The sequence below is a fragment of the Taurulus bubalis genome (assembly GCF_910589615.1).
Source record: "Taurulus bubalis genome assembly, chromosome: 12".
Classification (NCBI taxonomy): domain Eukaryota; kingdom Metazoa; phylum Chordata; class Actinopteri; order Perciformes; family Cottidae; genus Taurulus; species Taurulus bubalis.
Genome location: NC_136600.1, coordinates 27,811,925 through 27,831,415, shown reverse-complemented (window position 1 = coordinate 27,831,415; position 19,491 = coordinate 27,811,925). Strand labels below are relative to the sequence as shown.

The 19,491-nt window shown below is 44.4% G+C and overlaps 1 protein-coding gene across 1 annotated transcript in view; it reads right to left on the bottom strand.

Annotated features, from left to right (window-relative positions):
• Positions 1-15,156: 15,156 nt before the first annotated feature.
• Positions 15,157-19,491, bottom strand: part of LOC306744742 (collagen alpha-6(VI) chain-like) — a 33,681-nt gene continuing 29,346 nt past the window's right edge. The window contains exons 35-38 of the mRNA XM_079227423.1: positions 18,629-19,282; positions 18,460-18,541; positions 16,539-16,648; positions 15,157-15,962 (exon numbers count right to left, since the gene is read on the bottom strand). Coding sequence (XP_079083549.1) covers positions 15,691-15,962; positions 16,539-16,648; positions 18,460-18,541; positions 18,629-19,282 — 1,118 coding nt within the window. The 3' untranslated portion in view covers positions 15,157-15,690. The remainder of the gene's footprint in view (positions 15,963-16,538; positions 16,649-18,459; positions 18,542-18,628; positions 19,283-19,491) is intronic.

Here is a 19,491-nt window from a genome sequence, read left to right as displayed (position 1 = left end):
GCTGTGTATGGTGGGGACATTCAGGTCAAACAGCATAACACATAGAAAACAGGCTTTTGGAAACATGAGACCCCACTAAACCAAATGGGGGCCGACTCCTAAGAACAAAACCAGCTTGTTATAGGAATCATTGTAGTGGTTTAAGAAAAATAGAAAAATAAATGGCACTTTTTCCCATAAAATAGAAACAGAAAATGCAATTAAATAAACAGAAAATCCACTTCATCATTGCCTAAATAAACAGAAAGTGCACTATATCCTATGAAGTTTATCATTTTTCTCTATTCTTCAAAATAGCGATTGTATCGCATGAGTAAAAGTCTCTGCAATCTTTTATCCGACAGCCTGTTCCTCCTTGGGGTCAGAACAATACTGTCCAGGCTGAAAAGCCTTTCGACAGGTGCACTTGATGGTATTGGAGTATTGTATTGCTTTGCAATATCCTTAATTCTAGGGAACCTGGAGAGAACCTCCCAGTTGGATCCGGGCACTCCGTCTCGTCTCGTCTTGTCTCTGTCCCGTCTTGTCTCTGTCCCGTCTTATCCATTTTCCTGCTTCTCTCCTTCTACGCACCAGCAGCTACGTCACTCAAATCACTCAGATCGAGTTCTGTGATAGGTTGTTCATGCAGGAAGTGTCGTGTGACTCGAGCGCCGCTAAAAGAGAACTTTTCGGACTGGTACAAATGTCTTGAGTAACACAGGAAAGCGCGTTCCTGAGGTCTAGTAAAGTAGTGTAGTTACCAATATTTTGAGTGTAATGCGTTACTTTACTTCGTTACCTATAATAGTAATATCGTTACTGTAATCCGTTACTTTGTAACTCGTTAAATTAGCAAGATGATTGACATCAGGCTATCTGGGTTTCTTCACGGAAGATCCGTGGTGAAACGTCTCGTTAATTCTAGCTAGACGTCAGTCATCTGGATAAATGCGCCGCTCCTCTTCAGAAGGGATAATAATGGAGCACTGACACCATGATGTTCAAACAGTACAAGTCAACACCGTAGTCATTCACAGCAAACGCGTTGCGAATATTCGCAACGCGTTTGCAACGTTGTTGGTGTGAACGCATCTTAACTCCGCCCCCGCTGAGAGACATAAGCGTTGCAAATATATCAGACAAGTTAAATGTGTCAGTGTTGGGAAAATGTATCGGCTAACTTTTAGTGCTTCATCACCCAAATCAATCAGATTATATTTATTTAAATGTGCCTGCTGGCAGTAGTATACAATTTAATATATACTTATAAGGATATATGTACTGTTTGTGCGTATGTATCATGTACTATATATGTGTATATACTTGTATGTGTAGATAACTAGGAGTTTAAATATGTGTATGGGCGGATCAGTATGTATGTATTATTCATAATCAGAAATTCAATCAGTTGAAGCAGTGGAAATAAATTGTGTGTGATTCTCTGTATTCTCATCACGATCACCTTAATCATGTTCTACAAAAATGATACGTATGGTGTACTAATAACACTGTCTTATAATTATGAGTGCTTTTAACACGAGTCTGAAAGAGCTAAATAAACTTAAGAACTGCACGGCATGCAGCGGCTGATAATCTATGTCTGTGTGACGGGCGATCGGCTGCAGGAAGTCATCATGATGATGTGAGCTCATACAGGAAGTCATGATGATGTGAGAATGGATCTTGGCGATCTGGAAGAACTCTCTCCCTATAAAACTAATGTAACTAATATCGCTCCTTCATCAATGAGGAAGGGAGCTGCCTTTTTTGTCCAGTGGGAGTGGCCAGCTTATCCAGTGAATTTCAGTAAGCCTGCCCGGGATGTGTTGCTATGGTCATTTATCTAAACTTGCTTTGAGAAACTGAAAAGCCAGACCTACGTCATCTTATCCTGAAAATTAGCCCGCTAACTCAGTAAGCCAGGTACGAGAAACAGGGATCAGGACTGTAACAGGTGATCCGGTAGGTGAACACACACAGGCTCCACATTCCCTTCTTAACTCAGATGAATTGACTCATGCAGCTTGAAGGTGGACTCCAGGAATTCGGCAACCACAGTACACACATTACTTTATTTAGTCACGTCATCAAGATAATAATCAGATTAATCAGCAATGAAAACAATATTTCCGTTCAGCCAACATGCCCTTTTCTGTCTTCCTTCTGAACACATGTGCGTTTATCTATTGTTTTTATATTTCATAAATGTTGAGCGTGTCAGCTGAACTCTGCGGGGACGGGTTGGTCCTTTAAGGCGCAGGACGTAACAGGACGTTTATGGAACACAGACACATCTAGTGTCTCTGTACACACATGTACAGAGACGTTAAGGTTCCAGCTGTACAGAGACGTTAAGGTTCCAGCTGTACAGGGACTTTAGGGTTCCAGCTGTACAGAGACTTTAAGGTTCCAGCTGTACAGAGACTTTAAGGTTCTAGCTGTACAGAGACTTTAAGGTTCTAGCTGTACAGAGACGTTAAGGTTCCATCTGTACAGAGACTTTAAGGTTCTAGCTGTACAGAGACGTTAAGGTTCCATCTGTACAGAGACGTTAAGGTTCCAGCTGTACAGAGACTTTAAGGTTCCATCTGTACAGAGACGTTAAGGTTCCATCTGTACAGAGACGTTAAGGTTCTAGCTGTACAGAGACTTTAAGGTTCCATCTGTACAGAGACGTTAAGGTTCCATCTGTACAGAGACTTTAATGTTCTAGCTGTACAGAGACTTTAAGGTTCTAGCTGTACAGAGACGTTAAGGTTCCATCTGTACAGAGACGTTAAGGTTCCATCTGTACAGAGACGTTAAGGTTCTAGTTGTACAGAGACGTTAAGGTTCCATCTGTACAGAGACGTTAAGGTTCTAGTTGTACAGAGACTTTAATGTTCTAGCTGTACAGAGACGTTAAGGTTCCATCTGTACAGAGACGTTAAGGTTCCATCTGTACAGAGACTTTAATGTTCTAGCTGTACAGAGACTTTAAGGTTCTAGCTGTACAGAGACGTTAAGGTTCCATCTGTACAGAGACGTTAAGGTTCCAGTTGTACAGAGACTTTAATGTTCTAGCTGTACAGAGACGTTAAGGTTCTAGTTGTACAGAGACTTTAATGTTCTAGCTGTACAGAGACGTTAAGGTTCCATCTGTACAGAGACTTTAAGGTTCCAGCTGTACAGAGACGTTTAGGTTCCAGCTGTACAGAGACGTTAAGGTTCCAGCTGTACAGAGACGTTAAGGTTCCAGCTGTACAGAGACTTTACGGTTCTAGCTGTACAGAGACGTTAAGGTTCCAGCTGTACAGAGACGTTAAGGTTCCATCTGTACAGAGACTTTAATGTTCTAGCTGTACAGAGACTTTAAGGTTCTAGCTGTACAGAGACGTTAAGGTTCCATCTGTACAGAGACGTTAAGGTTCCAGTTGTACAGAGACTTTAATGTTCTAGCTGTACAGAGACTTTATTGTTCTAGCTGTACAGAGACGTTAAGGTTCCATCTGTACAGAGACTTTAAGGTTCCATCTGTACAGAGACGTTAAGGTTCTAGTTGTACAGAGACTTTAATGTTCTAGCTGTACAGAGACGTTAAGGTTCCATCTGTACAGAGACTTTAAGGTTCCAGCTGTACAGAGACGTTTAGGTTCCAGCTGTACAGAGACGTTAAGGTTCCAGCTGTACAGAGACGTTAAGGTTCCAGCTGTACAGAGACTTTACGGTTCTAGCTGTACAGAGACGTTAAGGTTCCAGCTGTACAGAGACGTTAAGGTTCTAGCTGTACAGAGACGTTAAGGTTCCAGCTGTACAGAGACGTTAAGGTTCTAGCTGTACAGAGACGTTAATGTTCCAGCCGTACAGAGACTTTAATGTTCTAGCTGTACAGAGACTTTAAGGTTCCAGCTGTACAGAGACGTTAAGGTTCTAGCTGTACAGAGACGTTAAGGTTCTAGCTGTACAGAGACGTTAAGGTTCCAGCCGTACAGAGACTTTAATGTTCTAGCTGTACAGAGACTTTAAGGTTCCAGCTGTACAGAGACTTTAATGTTCTAGCTGTACAGAGACTTTAAGGTTCCAGCCGTACAGAGACTTTAATGTTCTAGCTGTAGAGAGACGTTAAGGTTCTAGCTGTACAGAGACGTTACGGCTCCAGCTGTTCAGAGATCACCTGCACAGCTGGAACCAGTTGAGAGAAGGCTGGAAAAGATCACAACAAGCTGTTTATAATTCTGCAAACTTACTTTAATGAGGATAGCTCATTACAGACTTTAATGAGGATAGCTCATTACAGAAGTCCAGTAAAAATCTGCAGCTGCAATGAAGACTGACCCTGGATCTGATCCTCTCACACTGATCCACATCTTGCCAGCAAATGTCTGAACCTCCCAGCACAACAATAAATTAAGGAATATTAGGAATTAACATGAAAATGAGGCAAGTGAAAATCTTCGGTTTGGGTCTCCAACATGTCCCATACTGACCACTTAGTTTCTAATCAACGTTGAGTTCAGATGAAAATGTTGGTCAGAAAAGACGGAGATGGTTGAGACAAAGTGTCTTTATTTAACGGAGATGGTCAAAGATATTCTGGACGTGTCAAAGATATTCTGGACGTGTTCTCCGTGCACAAGGCTCTACTGGTCACATGTTGTGTTTTCAGTTGATCTTTGAATTTAATGTAGATTCATCTTTTTTTTAAACTAAACTTCAGTCTTTTGAACCGTCGGTCAGTTTTAAGATCAATCGGTAACTAAAGAAAGAAAAGCATACATGAAGATGTGAAATATAAATGTGTTCCACGTTGTATTCCTCTGTCAACCAGATGAGATGATTCTCAAACGAAGAGATGAAGAGAGAGAGAGATGGAGGTCACCCAGAGAGCAGAACCTCTGTAAATGTATACGCTTATGAAAAACACTAACATGTGTCGGTCTGTCTTAATGTTTGTAGAAAATTAAGCTGGAGGGTCTAAAGACACCCGGCCCCCCACCGCCCGTGGAGCTGATTGCACTGTTTGAAAGGCAGATGTTTGCGTTCTGGATAATCTAAATGGAGGAATTCCTTTCTTCAACGTATGGAGACCATGTTTGGACCGGCACTGATGGAAAACAGCCACGGCGGCTCAGTGTGGAATGTGAACAGTGTGTTCCTCCAGACAAACACTAAGACTCCACCGAGGAGTCCAGGGGCCTCATCCGGACAAGAAACATAGAAATGGGTTAATTTAACCCGGCTGTATGAACCCTTCATCATCAGCAGATATGCAGGACATTAGAAGCTGATCTCAGTCCATAAAAAAAAACGTTTTATTGTCGAGCAGTTCGTTTAACAGCTGAAGCTTCACGGCTCGGAGAGAGAACTCAGCATAACCTCAGAGAGTGTGGCATCGAACCAGCAACATTGTCTTCACCAGGACCGTGAGGCCACCGGGACCACCGAGACCACCAGGACCGTGAGGCCACCGGGACCACCGGGGCCGCAAGGCCACCGGGACCACCGGGAGCACAAGGCCACCAGGAGCACCGGAACCACCTAGACCTTGAAGCTACCGGCACCACCGAGAGCACCGGGACCGTGAGGCCACCGGGACCACCGGGACCGCGAGGGCACCGGGACCACTGGGACCGCGAGGCCACCAGGACCACCGGGAGCACAAGGCCACCAGGAGCACCGGGACCACCGAGACCACCGGGACCGTGAGGCCACCGGGACCACCGGGACCGCGAGGCCACCGGGAGCACCGGGAGCACCGAGACCACCGGGACCGCGAGGCCACCGGGACCACCGGGACCACCGAGACCACCGGGACCGTGAGGCCACCGGGACCACCGGGACCGCGAGGCCACCGGGAGCACCAGGACCACCGAGACCACCGGGACCGCGAGGCCACCGGGAGCACCGGGACCACCTGTTCCCCTATTATCTTCAACAGCAGCATTTCAGCTCATGAGTGTCATCAGAACTCAAGTTTAGTGAAAGAACCTAAACACAAAGCTTCCACCCTCTGAAGATCAGATGAGATGAAACAGAACTTCAATCACAAAAGGAAATTCAAGAGATTCAACAAAGATTCCGACAGGAGAACGACAACAAAAATAAAAAAAAATAAATAATAATTACTCCTCAACCACTGTCCTGTTTAGCTGCTAGCTCGTAGCTGCTAGCTTGTTGGAGAGATTGGTTCTTAAAGGTCTACTTGGTGGATCTGGCTCAGAACATACCAAGAAGATATATATTCAATATAAGTTGTATTTCTATGTAAAATAAGTACTTTTTATTCACGCGGAGAAGTAATTTTTTGTATTAGATGTAATTAGCATTTTAGTAGCATTCATTAGCCATTAGTGTTTTCATAAAAAGGTTTAATGAAACAACAAACATATGCACAGTTAAACAAGGTGCACGCCATTGAGAGATGACTAAAGGTGTAGTACATGTAGAATAAAAGGTGCATCTTGTGTTCTCTCTGTTTGGCCTCTGATCTTCAGGCTTTGTTTAGTCTGGATTCAGTCCGTCTCATTGGCCGAAGCCTTAATGATTCATGCTGTTTGTTTGGAGATGAAGAATGCGAGACAGAAGTGTTCAGGGCTAATCAGAGTAATGATGTTGAATAGCCGGTTAAAGTATCTGCAGGAAATTCCTCATCAGGGAGTTCCTCAGTAGAGCGATGAGGCAGGGAGCTCCTCCTCCAAACTAACATCCACCAACTCTCATATCAGTTCAGATCAAGAGAACATGACCGCGGGATTAAAGCACCAAAGAAGAAGAAAAGTAGCCTCAAAGCACCTGAAGCGACTCTCTCAATGGTTTTATGGCAGTATGATGATGATGAGAAACCAAACTACTGTGAGTGATAGTGCTGATGTCATACCTGGCACGGGTTCAGCGTCTGGCTCAAGGGCACTTCAGCAGGACAGGAGGCCAGAGGGTCTGGAGATCCTGAAGGAGACCAGAAAGATGGACGTCATTAGTACTACCACTACTACTACTGCTAATACTACTACGACTGCTCCTCCTACTACAAAGTACTGTAATACTACTGTAATTATTAACAGCTGGTTTAAGTCATATTCATCAGATGATGTCAAATTGTATTTGTAAACAATGAGGCCTCGATGACCGCCATTCATCATGGAGTTCCACAAGGTTCTGTGCTTGGACCAATTTTATTCACCTTATATATGCTTCCTTTAGGCAATATTATCAGAAAACACTCCATAAACTTTCACTGCTATGCCGATGATACTCAACTATATCTGTGGATCAAGCCAGATGAAACCCACCAGTTCGCCAAACTTCAAGCGTGTCTTAAAGACATCAAAACCTGGATGACCTGCAACTTCCTGCTGCTGAACTCGGACAAGACTGAAGTTATTCTACTCGGACCAGAACACCTCAGAAATCAAGTATCTGATGATATGGTTTCTCTGGATGGCATCGCTCTGGCATCTACCACCACCGTAAGGAATCTCTGAGTTATCTTTGACCAGGACCTGTCCTTTGGCTCTCACGTGAAACAGATCTCAAGGACCGCCTTTTTTCACCTACGGAACATCTCAAAGATCCGGCACATCCTGTCTCAAAGCCATGCAGAAACACTGGTTCAGGTCTATCGTTTTATATTATAGTTATAGCTATAGATCCAGACTTAGCTTCTCCTCTTCCTCTCCATCTGTATATATTTATGTATGTCTGTATCCATGACCGCTACTTTAGGAGTTCTTCTACACTGTCCGCGTGGTTTCTAAAGTTTTTGTACAAACAACGAGTGTAAACAGAACCAAAGTGACTTCCTGCTCTGAGATCAGACAAACAGGAAATCAGTTATCAGCAACCATCAGTGGGCGTGTTTACTTTTCTACACGCAACGGACTCTACAGTTTACTGCAGTTTGAGATCCACCACACCTGATGACTCTGCTACAGCTCCATCAGATCCAGGTCTCTGTTCAGGTCCATGTCTCTGTTCAGTTAGAGTCTCTGTTCAGTTAGAGTCTCTGTTCAGGTTCAGGTCTCTGTTCAGGTCCAGGTCTCTGTTCAGTTAGAGTCTCTGTTCAGGTTCAGGTCTCTGTTCAGGTTCAAGTCTCTGTTCAGGTTCAGGTCTCTGTTCAGGTTAGAGTCTCTGTTCAGGTCCAGGTCTCTGTTCAGGTTAGAGTCTCTGTTCAGGTTCAGGTCTCTGTTCAGGTTAGAGTCTCTGTTCAGGTTCAGGTCTCTGTTCAGGTTCAAGTCTCTGTTCAGGTTAGAGTCTCTGTTCAGGTTCAGGTCTCTGTTCAGGTTAGAGTCTCTGTTCAGGTTCAGGTCTCTGTTCAGGTTAGAGTCTCTGTTCAGGTTCAGGTCTCTGTTCAGGTTCAAGTCTCTGTTCAGGTCCAGGTCTCTGTTCAGTTAGAGTCTCTGTTCAGGTTCAGGTCTCTGTTCAGGTTCAAGTCTCTGTTCAGGTCCAGGTCTCTGTTCAGTTAGAGTCTCTGTTCAGGTTCAGGTCTCTGTTCAGGTTCAAGTCTCTGTTCAGGTCCAGGTCTCTGTTCAGTTAGAGTCTCTGTTCAGGTTCAGGTCTCTGTTCAGGTCCAGGTCTCCGTTCAGGTCCAGGTCTCTGTTCAGTTAGAGTCTCTGTTCAGTTAGAGTCTCTGTTCAGGTTCAGGTCTCTGTTCAGGTTCAAGTCTCTGTTCAGGTCCAGGTCTCTGTTCAGGTTAGAGTCTCTGTTCAGGTTCAGGTCTCCGTTCAGGTCCAGGTCTCTGTTCAGGTCCAGGTCTTCGTTCAGGTCCAGGTCTCTGTTCAGGTCCAGGTCTCCGTTCAGGTCCAGGTCTCTGTTCAGGTCCAGGTCTCCGTTCAGGTTCAGGTCTCTGTTCAGGTCCAGGTCTTCGTTCAGGTTAGGGTCTCTGTTCAGGTCCAGGTCTCTGTTCAGGTTCAGGTCTCTGTTCAGGTCCAGGTCTCTGTTCAGGTTCAGGTCTCTGTTCAGGTCCGATGGAACCAAACCTGTAACACCAGGACCAGAATGCTTTGCTGCTTTTTGCGTCTCATTCTTTCTCAGCCAATCACAGTCCACCAACACATGAATCTGGGAGGGGCGGGACCTGAACAGTCCTGATCCTGGTCGGATGACTGGACCCCCCACACACACACACACACACACACACACACACAGACAGACAGACTGGCGTAAACACAATGATTAAACCTCATCACAGCTGTTAAGCCGTGTTGACGTTGTCCTCCATTAGTGTGTGTGTGTGTATCTGTCTGTGTGTCTTTGTGTGTGTGTGTGTGTCTGTGTGTGTGTGTGTGTGTGGTGAGTAATGACTGCATTCGGTTCTGTTGACCTTTGACCTGAGGCAGCGGCCTGTGGTTCTGTGTTCTGTGAGCAGAACCAGGAGACCATGAGATGAAGGGAGAATGTAAACAGGAGGGTGTTGGATGCACCTCTTCTTCTTTGGTTTACTTTGGAGCGTCGTTCCTCAACATGAGTTATTGTTATGATTCATCCTGCTTAATGGTGCGGTTACATTCCGTACATTAGCACAAGATTACAGTTCCACAATATGATTTATGAAACTATATCTTTACTCATTTAACGTCATAAATCTGACTAAATACATGCGTCTGCTTATTTCAGTTTTGTGCAAAAACACGGTTTTGTTTGTTTGGTTTCAGGAAGTGAAAGTAAAGACAGTAGATGAACATATAATATATGAATACATAATATATAAATAGAAGAATAGATAAAAACAATCTCAGAGTCTACAGACAGATTTAAGGAGGACTTCTTCAGAAATACTACCTTAAATCACTGCAAAGTTCAAACACATGAAGAATGAGACGTCAGCGAGATCAAAGAGGAGACTGTGATCCATATTGGTTCATATATATATCTATATATATATATATATAGATATATATATACATTTATAGAACCATAACTGAGAGAAGACAGGCACAATATAATAAGAACGCTGATGTTAATGTTAATGTAATATCATATTTGTTTAGGCTTCTACTGGCCTGACACATCATCATGAGACAGAAACCAGATCCTGATACATCATGAGACAGGAACCAGATCCTGATACATCATGAGACAGAAACCAGATCCTGATACATCATGAGACAGAAACCAGATCCTGATACATCATGAGACAGAAACCAGATCCTGATACACTTAGTTAGTTCTTAGTTAACTTAGTTCTTAGTGAACTTAGATATTTTGTTAGTTCTTAGTGAACTTAGTTAGTTCTTAGTGAATTGTGTTAGTTAGTTCTTAGTGAACTTAGATAGTTAGTTAGTTCTTAGTGAACTTAGATATTTTGTTAATTCTTAGTGAACTTAGTTAGTTCTTAGTGAACATAGGTAGTTAGTTAGTTCTTAGTGAACTTAGTTAGTTAGTTAGTTCTTAGTGAACATAGATAGTAAGTTAGTTCTTAGTGAACTGTGTTAGTTAGTTCTTAGTGAACTTAGATAGCTAGTTAGTTCTTAGTGAACCTAGATAGTTAGTTAGTTCTTAGTGAACTTAGTTAGTTAGTGCTTAATGAACTTTGTTTGTACTTAGTTAGTTCTTAGTGGACTTAGTTAGTTAGTGCTTAATGAACTTTGTTTGTACTTAGTTAGTTAGTTCTTAGTGGACTTAGTTAGTTCTTAGTGAACATAGATATTTTGTTAGTTCTTAGTTAGTTAGTGCTTAATGAACTTAGTTATTAGTGAACTTAGATAGTTAGTTAGTTCTTAGTGAACTTAGTTAGTGCTTAATGAACTTTGTTTGTACTTAGTTAGTTAGTTCTTAGTGGACTTAGTTAGTTAGTGCTTAATGAACTTTGTTTGTACTTAGTTAGTTAGTTCTTAGTGGACTTAGTTAGTTAGTTAGTTCTTAGTGAACTTAGTTCTTAGTGAACTTAGTTAGTTAGCTAGTTCCTAGTTAACTTAGATAGTTAGTTAGTGCTTAGTGAACTTAGTTAGTTAGTTCTTATTGAACTTAGATAGTTAGTTAGTTCTTAGTCAACTTAGCTAGTTCTTAGTTAACTTAGTTAGTTCTTAGTGAACTTAGATAGTTAGTTAGTTCTTAGTGAACTTAGTTAGTTCGTAGTGAACTTTGTTAGTTCTTAGTGAACTTAGTTAGTTAGTTCTTAGTGAACTTAGATAGTTTGTTAGTTCTTAGTGAACTTAGATAGTTAGTTAGTTCTTAGTGAACTTAGTTCTTAGTGAACTTAGTTAGCTAGCTAGTTCTTAGTGAACTTAGATAGTTAGTTAGTTCTTAGTGAACTTTGATAGTTCTTAGTGAACTTAGTTAGTTCTTAGTGAACTTAGTTAGTTAGCTAGTTCTTAGTTAACTTAGTTAGTTCTTAGTGAACTTAGATAGTTAGTTAGTTCTTAGTGAACTTAGTTAGTTAGTTCTTAGTGAACTTTGTTAGTTAGTTCTTAGTGAACTTAGTTTGTTAGTTCTTAGTGAACTTAGATAGTTAGTTAGTTCTTAGTGAACTTAGATAGTTCTTAGTGAACTTAGTTAGTTAGTTCTTAGTGAACTTAGTTAGCTAGTTCTTAGTGAACTTAGTTAGTTTGTTAGTTGTTAGTGAACTTAGTTAGTTAGTTCTTAGTGAACTTAGATAGTTAGTTAGTTCTTAGTTAACTTAGATAGATCTTAGTGAACTTAGTTAGTTAGCTAGTTCTTAGTTAACTTAGATAATTTGTTAGTTGTTAGTGAACTTAGTTAGTTCTTAGTGAACTTAGATAGTTAGTTAGTTCTTAGTTAACTTAGATAGTTCTTAGTGAACTTAGTTAGTTAGCTAGTTCTTAGTGAACTTAGATAGTTAATGAACCTCCATACCTGCAGGCTACACATTAATCTCAGCTGGAGTTATGAGCATGGAGTTATAGACCTCCATACCTGCAGGCTACACATTATTCTCTCTGCCCGTGACATGAAGGAGCTCGACAGCTAGACATGTGTTTCATATCCAGAGTCTGAGGACTGAAGACGATGGAGACACTTTGAGACTTTGAGTTGGAATTTCTTCTGAAAGGAATCATGTTCATATGAGAGATTCTGAGACGATGCACTGAAGAGGTCTTTGTCTGCGTCATGACATGGAAACATACAAAGTATAACGTCCCCTTGTGATGATTTAAATATGATTTGACCTAGAAAATAATCAATAGTTGCAGCGTAACTCTAACCCTAACCCTTTGCTCAAGGAACCTGCAGTTGTGCTCCTTCACAGTAAAAGCTCTCAACACAAACAGTAAAATGAGGTATCCTTCACTGTAAAAGCTCTCAACACAAGCAGTAAAATTAGGTTCCTTCACAGTAAAAGCTCTCAACACAAGCAGTATTCATTCAAACATTTTAATAAATTAACAAACTGAACTCACTGCTTCTCTCTTCGCTATTTACATTCTACAACACTAAGCTAATAATGTATTAAACACTCCATGAATATGTATTTAATGAATTAATGTAATATTACATGTGGTTATTATTAAAGCACCATAAATAGTTTGACCAAATGTGATAATACCTGAGTAAGAACAGACATTCTTGGACCATGAAAGGCCACATGTCAGAACGCAGCAAACCTCCTCACACATTCAATGAAACAATGTGCATTACCTCAGTTTATATCATCCTGAACTGAAGCCACATTCACCTTTAAAACCACCTCCTGCCTGCAGGTCTGAAGGTGAGTCGCGTAACAAACACAAAGCTTCATGCATTTCAGAATAAAAAATCATTTGGATTCCATTCATGCACATGAGTAAAGAGACACTTACAGATCTGCTGCTATCGTCCTCTGCACTCCAAAAACAGGAGTCCTGCCGCCATGTAGGGAGGTGCAGACTGGTCTCTGCAGGAAACTCCTCCCAGCCATCGTCTCCTCCTCCACAGGAGGAGAGAAAACCACATCAGCTTTCAGAAACACGTAGAAATGTATTGTTGTCATGGATCTCCTCTGTTCACATTGTGGGGCAATCTCAAGGTTCTGGTCCTTGGTGGAGCTCTGAGCTCTCTGAGTAACAATCTTGTTCTCAGTGATTTTATAATAATTTCTTATTATCTTTTTCAGTGTTTCATTTGAAAAAAAACTTGCAGCTTTCAAACTCTGTTTTTAATGTCAAATCTGTACCGTGTGAACGTGAAACTATGACAACACCATCACGCTCCCAATGACAACGCCATCACGCTCCCAATGACAACGCCAACACGCTCCCAATGACAACGCCAACATGCTCCCAATGACAATGCCATCACGCTCCCAATGACAACGCCATCACGCTCCCAATGACAACGCCATCACGCTCCCAATGACAACACCATCACGCTCCCAATGACAACACCATCACGCTCCCAATGACAACGCCATCACGCTCCCAATGACAACACCATCATGCTCCCAATGACAACGCCATCACGCTCACAATGACAACGCCATCACGCTCACAATGACAATGCCATCACGCTCCCAATGACAACACCATCACGCTCCCAATGACAACGCCATCACGCTCACAATGACAACGCCATCACGCTCCCAATGACAACGCCAACACGCTCCCAATGACAACGCCATCACGCTCCCAATGACAACGCCATCACGCTCCCAATGACAACGCCATCACGCTCCCAATGACAACGCCAACACGCTCCCAATGACAACGCCAACACGCTCCCAATGACAACGCCAACACGCTCCCAATGACAACGCCATCACGCTCCCAATGACAACGCCATCACGCTCCCAATGACAACACCATCACGCTCCCAATGACAACGCCATCACACTCCCAATGACAACGCCATCACACTCCCAATGACAATGCCATCACGCTCCCAATGACAACGTCATCACGCTCCCAATGACAACGCCAACACGCTCCCAATGACAACACCATCACGCTCCCAATGACAACGCTATCACGCTCCCAATGACAACACCATCACGCTCCCAATGACAACGCCATCACACTCCCAATGACAACGCTGTCAGCTCCCAATGACAATGCCATCACGCTCCCAATGGCAACGTCATCACGCTCCCAATGACAACGCCATCACGCTCCCAATGACAACGTCAACAAGCTCCCATTGACCAATTTCTTCTTACTGGCCACACCCCTGCACACTTCATATTTAAACATTCATGCCACTTAACATACATTTTTTAACTTAAACACATGTCACTTTAACATACACTTTAACTTAACCCTAACCCTAACCCTGAGCGCCATGACTGAAGGGTTAAAGGTCAACCATTTGATTTCGTTAGAAAAGATGTGTGAGCCAACCAGCTCCAGATGACGTCATGTGATTGCGATACTTAAACGTCCGCAGATGTACAGTAAAACAAATTGACCTCAGTGATCATTTCCACATGTTCACATAGTGGAAAAATGTGATCTACTATGGGATCTTGGTCTTGTCCCAGAGTCCCCTCAAGAGGAGGACCAGTCTCTCAGAGACAACCGGTTCCATCAGCCACACTGAGAAGGAAGCTGACCCAACACAAGGGCGATGGTGATGACCCAAAGACATCCTGAATCAAACATCAACCTCTTGATCTCCTTCCAGGATCAGGTCTCTAGATCGGTCCTCTACCACTACCTTCAGGATAATTTCATGTTTTCAACTCCTGTTTACATTCACTTCATTTGTTTGTAAAATGTACATTATTTTATATGTTATTGCCTTTACGTCAATGTTTTAATTATTGCACAACTTTATTTCTGATGTCCTTATTTAGCTTTTACTTGTTTTTGTACATATTTAATGAACATTGTTGGATGAGCGTGCCGTGCAGCCTGTCCCCGCTGGAGAGACACGGTGGCGGATAGATCTGAACCTGATGATGAACAACAAACATCTCCAGATCAGAACCAGGAAGCGTGGGGGGCACCCTAAAACCACCTCTCACACTGAATCCCTTATCAGACCTTTTTAATGCTGCTGGCTGACATGCTGATGTTGTAAAAGCTGAGGCTCATAAATCCTTTGTTAGTATGAGGGGTAGTGTCTCATCTGGGGGTATTACCATGTCTCTTCCTCCTCTTCCTCCTCCTCATCTTCCTCTTCTTCTGAACTTCATCAAGATCAACACAGAAACCAACTTCAAGAAACTCTTAAATTACATTTATGTCGTACTTTTTTTTTTTGGGGGGGTTAGTCAGTAAATAATATTCAGTGTGTGAATGAAGAGACAAACAATCTGGATTTTAACAGATTATAGATGTGAAATACATAGTTTAATCAGACACTAGTACAACATATAACAGAGTATTTAGTACTTCACAAATGTTATTCAGTCCAGATGAACCACAGGACTTTTACTCCACACTTTTCTGTTCTGGATTTCAAATAGCAAAGGAGACAGAGTGAAGGAGACAAAGTGAAAGAGACAAAGTGAAGGAGACAAAGTGAAAGAGACAAAGTGAAGGAGACAAAGTGAAGGAGACAAAGTGAAGGAGACGAAGTGAAAAAGACAAAGTGAAAGAGACAAAGTGAAAGAGACAAAGTGAAGGAGACAAAATGAAAGAGACAAAGTGAAGGAGACAAAGTGAAAGAGACAAAGTGAAAGAGACAAAGTGAAGGAGACAAAGTGAAGGAGACAAAGTGAAAAAGACAAAGTGAAGGAGACAAAGTGAAGGAGACAAAGTGAAAGAGACAAAGTGAAAGAGACAAAGTGAAGGAGACAGGTGGTGAGAAGAAGACAACATCCCTGAACAGTGTTACAGTTTGTTACACATTCCTGAATTATGCCTTGTGCAAATCAACTTTCTTCAACTGACGCAGACGTCCTGCAACACCTCCTCCTCTTTTTCCTCCTCCTCCTCCTCCTCCTCTTCCTCCTCTTCCTGTCTTCGTAGGACATAGTCTCTCACAGTCCTGGAGCGTCTTGAAGCGGTTCTCGTTGCCGCCACAGCCGCCGTACCGGAAGCGAGAGCACCTCCCCTTGTCGCTGTCAAAGAACCACATCAGGGTGAAGTTGCTGCAGTTGCCGCTGTCCGGTCTGAGGAGACAGACGTCTGGAAGGAGACAGGAGACAGATGAGGATGCATCACACAGACTCTGGAGACCACGGATCACGCTTTCTCTTAGGAGACATAAGAACCACTTTACCTCCAGAGACAGGATGTCAACACTAAGATGCGTCTCTCACTGAGGGAAGGACTCACTGAGGGAGGGACTCACTGACTGAAGGACTCACTGACTGGAGGACTCACTGACTGGAGGACTCACTGAGGGAGGGATTCACTGACTGAAGGACTCACTGACTGAAGGACTCACTGAGGGAGGGATTCACTGACTGAAGGACTCACTGACTGAAGGACTCACTGACTGAAGGACTCACTGAGGGAGGGACTCACTTACTGAAGGACTCACTGACTGAAGGACTCACTGACTGAAGGACTCACTGAGGGAGGGACTCACTTACTGAAGGACTCACTGACTGAAGGACTCACTGAGGGAGGGACTCACTGACTGAAGGACTCAATGGAACATTGTGGAAAAAGTTCAGGTTAAATCCTGCTAAATGGTAAAACTATGCCATATGTACATGTGCATTTGTGTGTATGTGTGTGTGTTTGTGTGTGTGTTACCGCTGAGTTCAGTTTCAGAGAGGAAGCTAGGTCCATCTGTCCCAGTCCCAGTGTCCGTGGTGAGCGTCCGTCCTCCCGTCTCCTCATCCCTCTGCTCTAGCGTCCTCTTACTGGACACACAGCAGAATCACTGATTCAGAATATTCTTCTGAATCACACTCCATCCATTCACCCATGAGAAAACTCATCTCCTTACTCTATCTTTAAGGCTGAGTCCTAGAGAGACAACTCATCTCCTTACTCTATCTCTAAGGCTGAGTCCTAGAGAGAAAACTCATCTCCTTACTCTATCTCTAAGGCTGAGCCCGGCCACCTTATGGAGGAAACCCATTTTGGCCGCTTGTATCCGAGACCTCGTTCTTTCGGTCCTGACCCAGAGTTCGTGACCATAGGTGAGAGTTGGAACGTAGACTGAACAGTAAACTGAGAGCTTCTCCTTCCGGCTCAGCTCTCTCTTTACCAAGACGGTGCGCCTGTTTTACTGCTGCAGCCGCACTGATCTGCTTGTCCATCTCCCGCTCCATCTTACCCTCACTCGTGAACAAGACCCCGAGATACTTGAACTCCTTCGCTTGGGTTAGGCATTTTGTCCCCACCTGGAGGGGTGCTACGTAGACCGGGCGGCGGGCCAGGCAGGAGGCCTGGGCGAGCCGATCGGAGGCAGCATAGACTAACTCTAGGGACGTGGAACGTCACCTCGCTAGCGGGGAAAGAGCCGGAGCTGGTGGAGGAGGTGTAGTGGTACCAGAAAGATATAGTTGGGCTCACCTCCACCACAGCACAGGCTCTGGAACCAAGCTCCTGTCCTTTTCTGGAGTTGGCCAGGGTGAGAGGCGCTGGGCAGGAGTGGGGATACTAACGAGCCGCCGGCTGAGAGCCGCTGTGTTGGAGTTTTCCCCGGAGAACGAGAGGGTCGCCTCCCTGCGCCTACGGGTTGCGGGGAGTAAGGCTCTGACTATTGTTTGTGCTTATGCACCGAACAGCAATTTAGAGTATCCAGCCTTCTTGGAGTCGGTGGGAGGGGTCCTGGAAAGGGCGCCGCCTGTCGACTCCATAGTTCTCCTGGGAGACTTCAACACTTATGTGGGTAATGACAGAGAGACCTGACGGGGCGTGATTGGGAGGAACGGCTTGCCGAACAGTGTTTTGTTGTGGGACTTCTGTGCTAGCCACAGTTTGTCCATAACAAACACAATGTTCACGCATAAGGTAGCTCATAAGTGTACCTGGTAGCAGAACACTTTAGGCCGGAGATCAATGGTCGACTTTGTAATTGTATCATCTGATCTGCGGCCGTATGTCTTGGTCACTCGGGTGAAGAGAGGAGCAGAGCTGTCAACTGATCACCACCTGGTGGTGAGTTGGATCAGATGGAGCCGGCTAGAAAGACCTGGCAAGCCCAAACGTGTAGTGAGGGTGAACTGGGAACGTCTGTAGGAGGAAGAACTTCTCACAAATCCCGAGGGAGGCTGGGGACATGGAATCCGGGTGAACCATGTTCAAAGCCTCTATTGTGGCCGCGGTCGCTAGGAGCTGTGGTCGGAAGGTCATCGGTGCCTGACGTGGCGGTAACCGGAGAACCCGGTGGTGGACACCGGGGTTGAGGAAAGTCGTCAAGCTGAAGAAGGAGAACTTTTGGGCCTGGCTGGCCCAGGGGTCTCCTGAAGCAGCTGACGGGTACGTCAGAAAGTTAACATTCAAGGAAACTACAACTGTCTTTGATACAAGTTATGGTGTTTTTCTAGATTTGTTACTGGAATCAACTCAGCCCACGTTGAACAAAGGTGGCTGAAAGTTCGGTTCCCATAATCGTTTGAACATCATTTCAAAGATCATATTTCAGTATGCAGTTTGGGTCCCGTCTTCAGTAACATTCAACGTACAACATTGTTCTGTTTAGCCTTGAGACGGTGTCAGTTACCCGTCCTCAGTAGGAAATCCTTGGTCTGTCAGCTGTGCGCAGGTCTTTTTTAACAGAAAAGGAGGATATGTGTTCATTCCCTCTGAAAGAAACACAAATACAAAGAAACAATGAGAAGAAATGTACGAATACTTGACATCTGGATGACAAACTGTCGGCCTGGTCTTACTGTTGAGGGCGGAGAGGAAGACCCTGAAGAAGCGCTGGGCGTAGCCCTGCTCCTCAGTCTTCAGGCTCCCCATGTGGATCAGGTGCTGGTGAACCGGCAGACTGACCAGCTCCTCCACCTGCATTCGGTCGTAGCGATCTCCGACCGTCACCACAAACAGCGCCGCTCCCTCACACTTGGCCTTCTGGGAGATGTAGTGCAGCTTGGCTCGGTCCTCGTGTGCCGTCTGGGTGCCCACCACGGTCAGCAGCACCCTCTTCCTACGGGGCTGGCCGGCCTTCAGCAGCACCTCCTTCAGGGTGAACTCCAGCGTCTGTCCCAGGGCCGACGGGCCTCCCTGCTGCGTCATGTTCCGGATCAGGTGCTTCCTCATCAGGGCGCTGGTCTGGTAGGTCCCGAGGCCAAACACTACCTTGGTGTCCTGGGCGCCGCCCTGCTGGACTACGGCCACCCGGGCCTGGTTGCCGGCCCTGCGGGGCTGCGGGCTCACGACCAGCTGTTCCACCACCGAGCCCAGCAGCTGCTGGACACCGGCGTACTCATCAGCCTGCACCTCCCTGGAGCTGTCCACCACCAGGACCAGGTCCATGTCCACCTCCTGAGGCTGCACTGGGTCCTGGATGAAGGCGCACTGTGGCGAACGCTGGCAGGGGTCTGAAGAACAGAGTAATCATGAAGAAGTGGTTAGAAAATGTCTCCTGTGACTTATTATTATTATTATCTTGTGTTTAAAATAGAAAAAAAAAAAACGGGTTCCAACTTTCTGGAGGAAGTCAAACAAAATGAGAGTAACTTTTCAGTGTCACATGAAGTACATTTACTAACTTCAGATATGGCTGGCCGGGATGGTAAAAAGTGCCCCA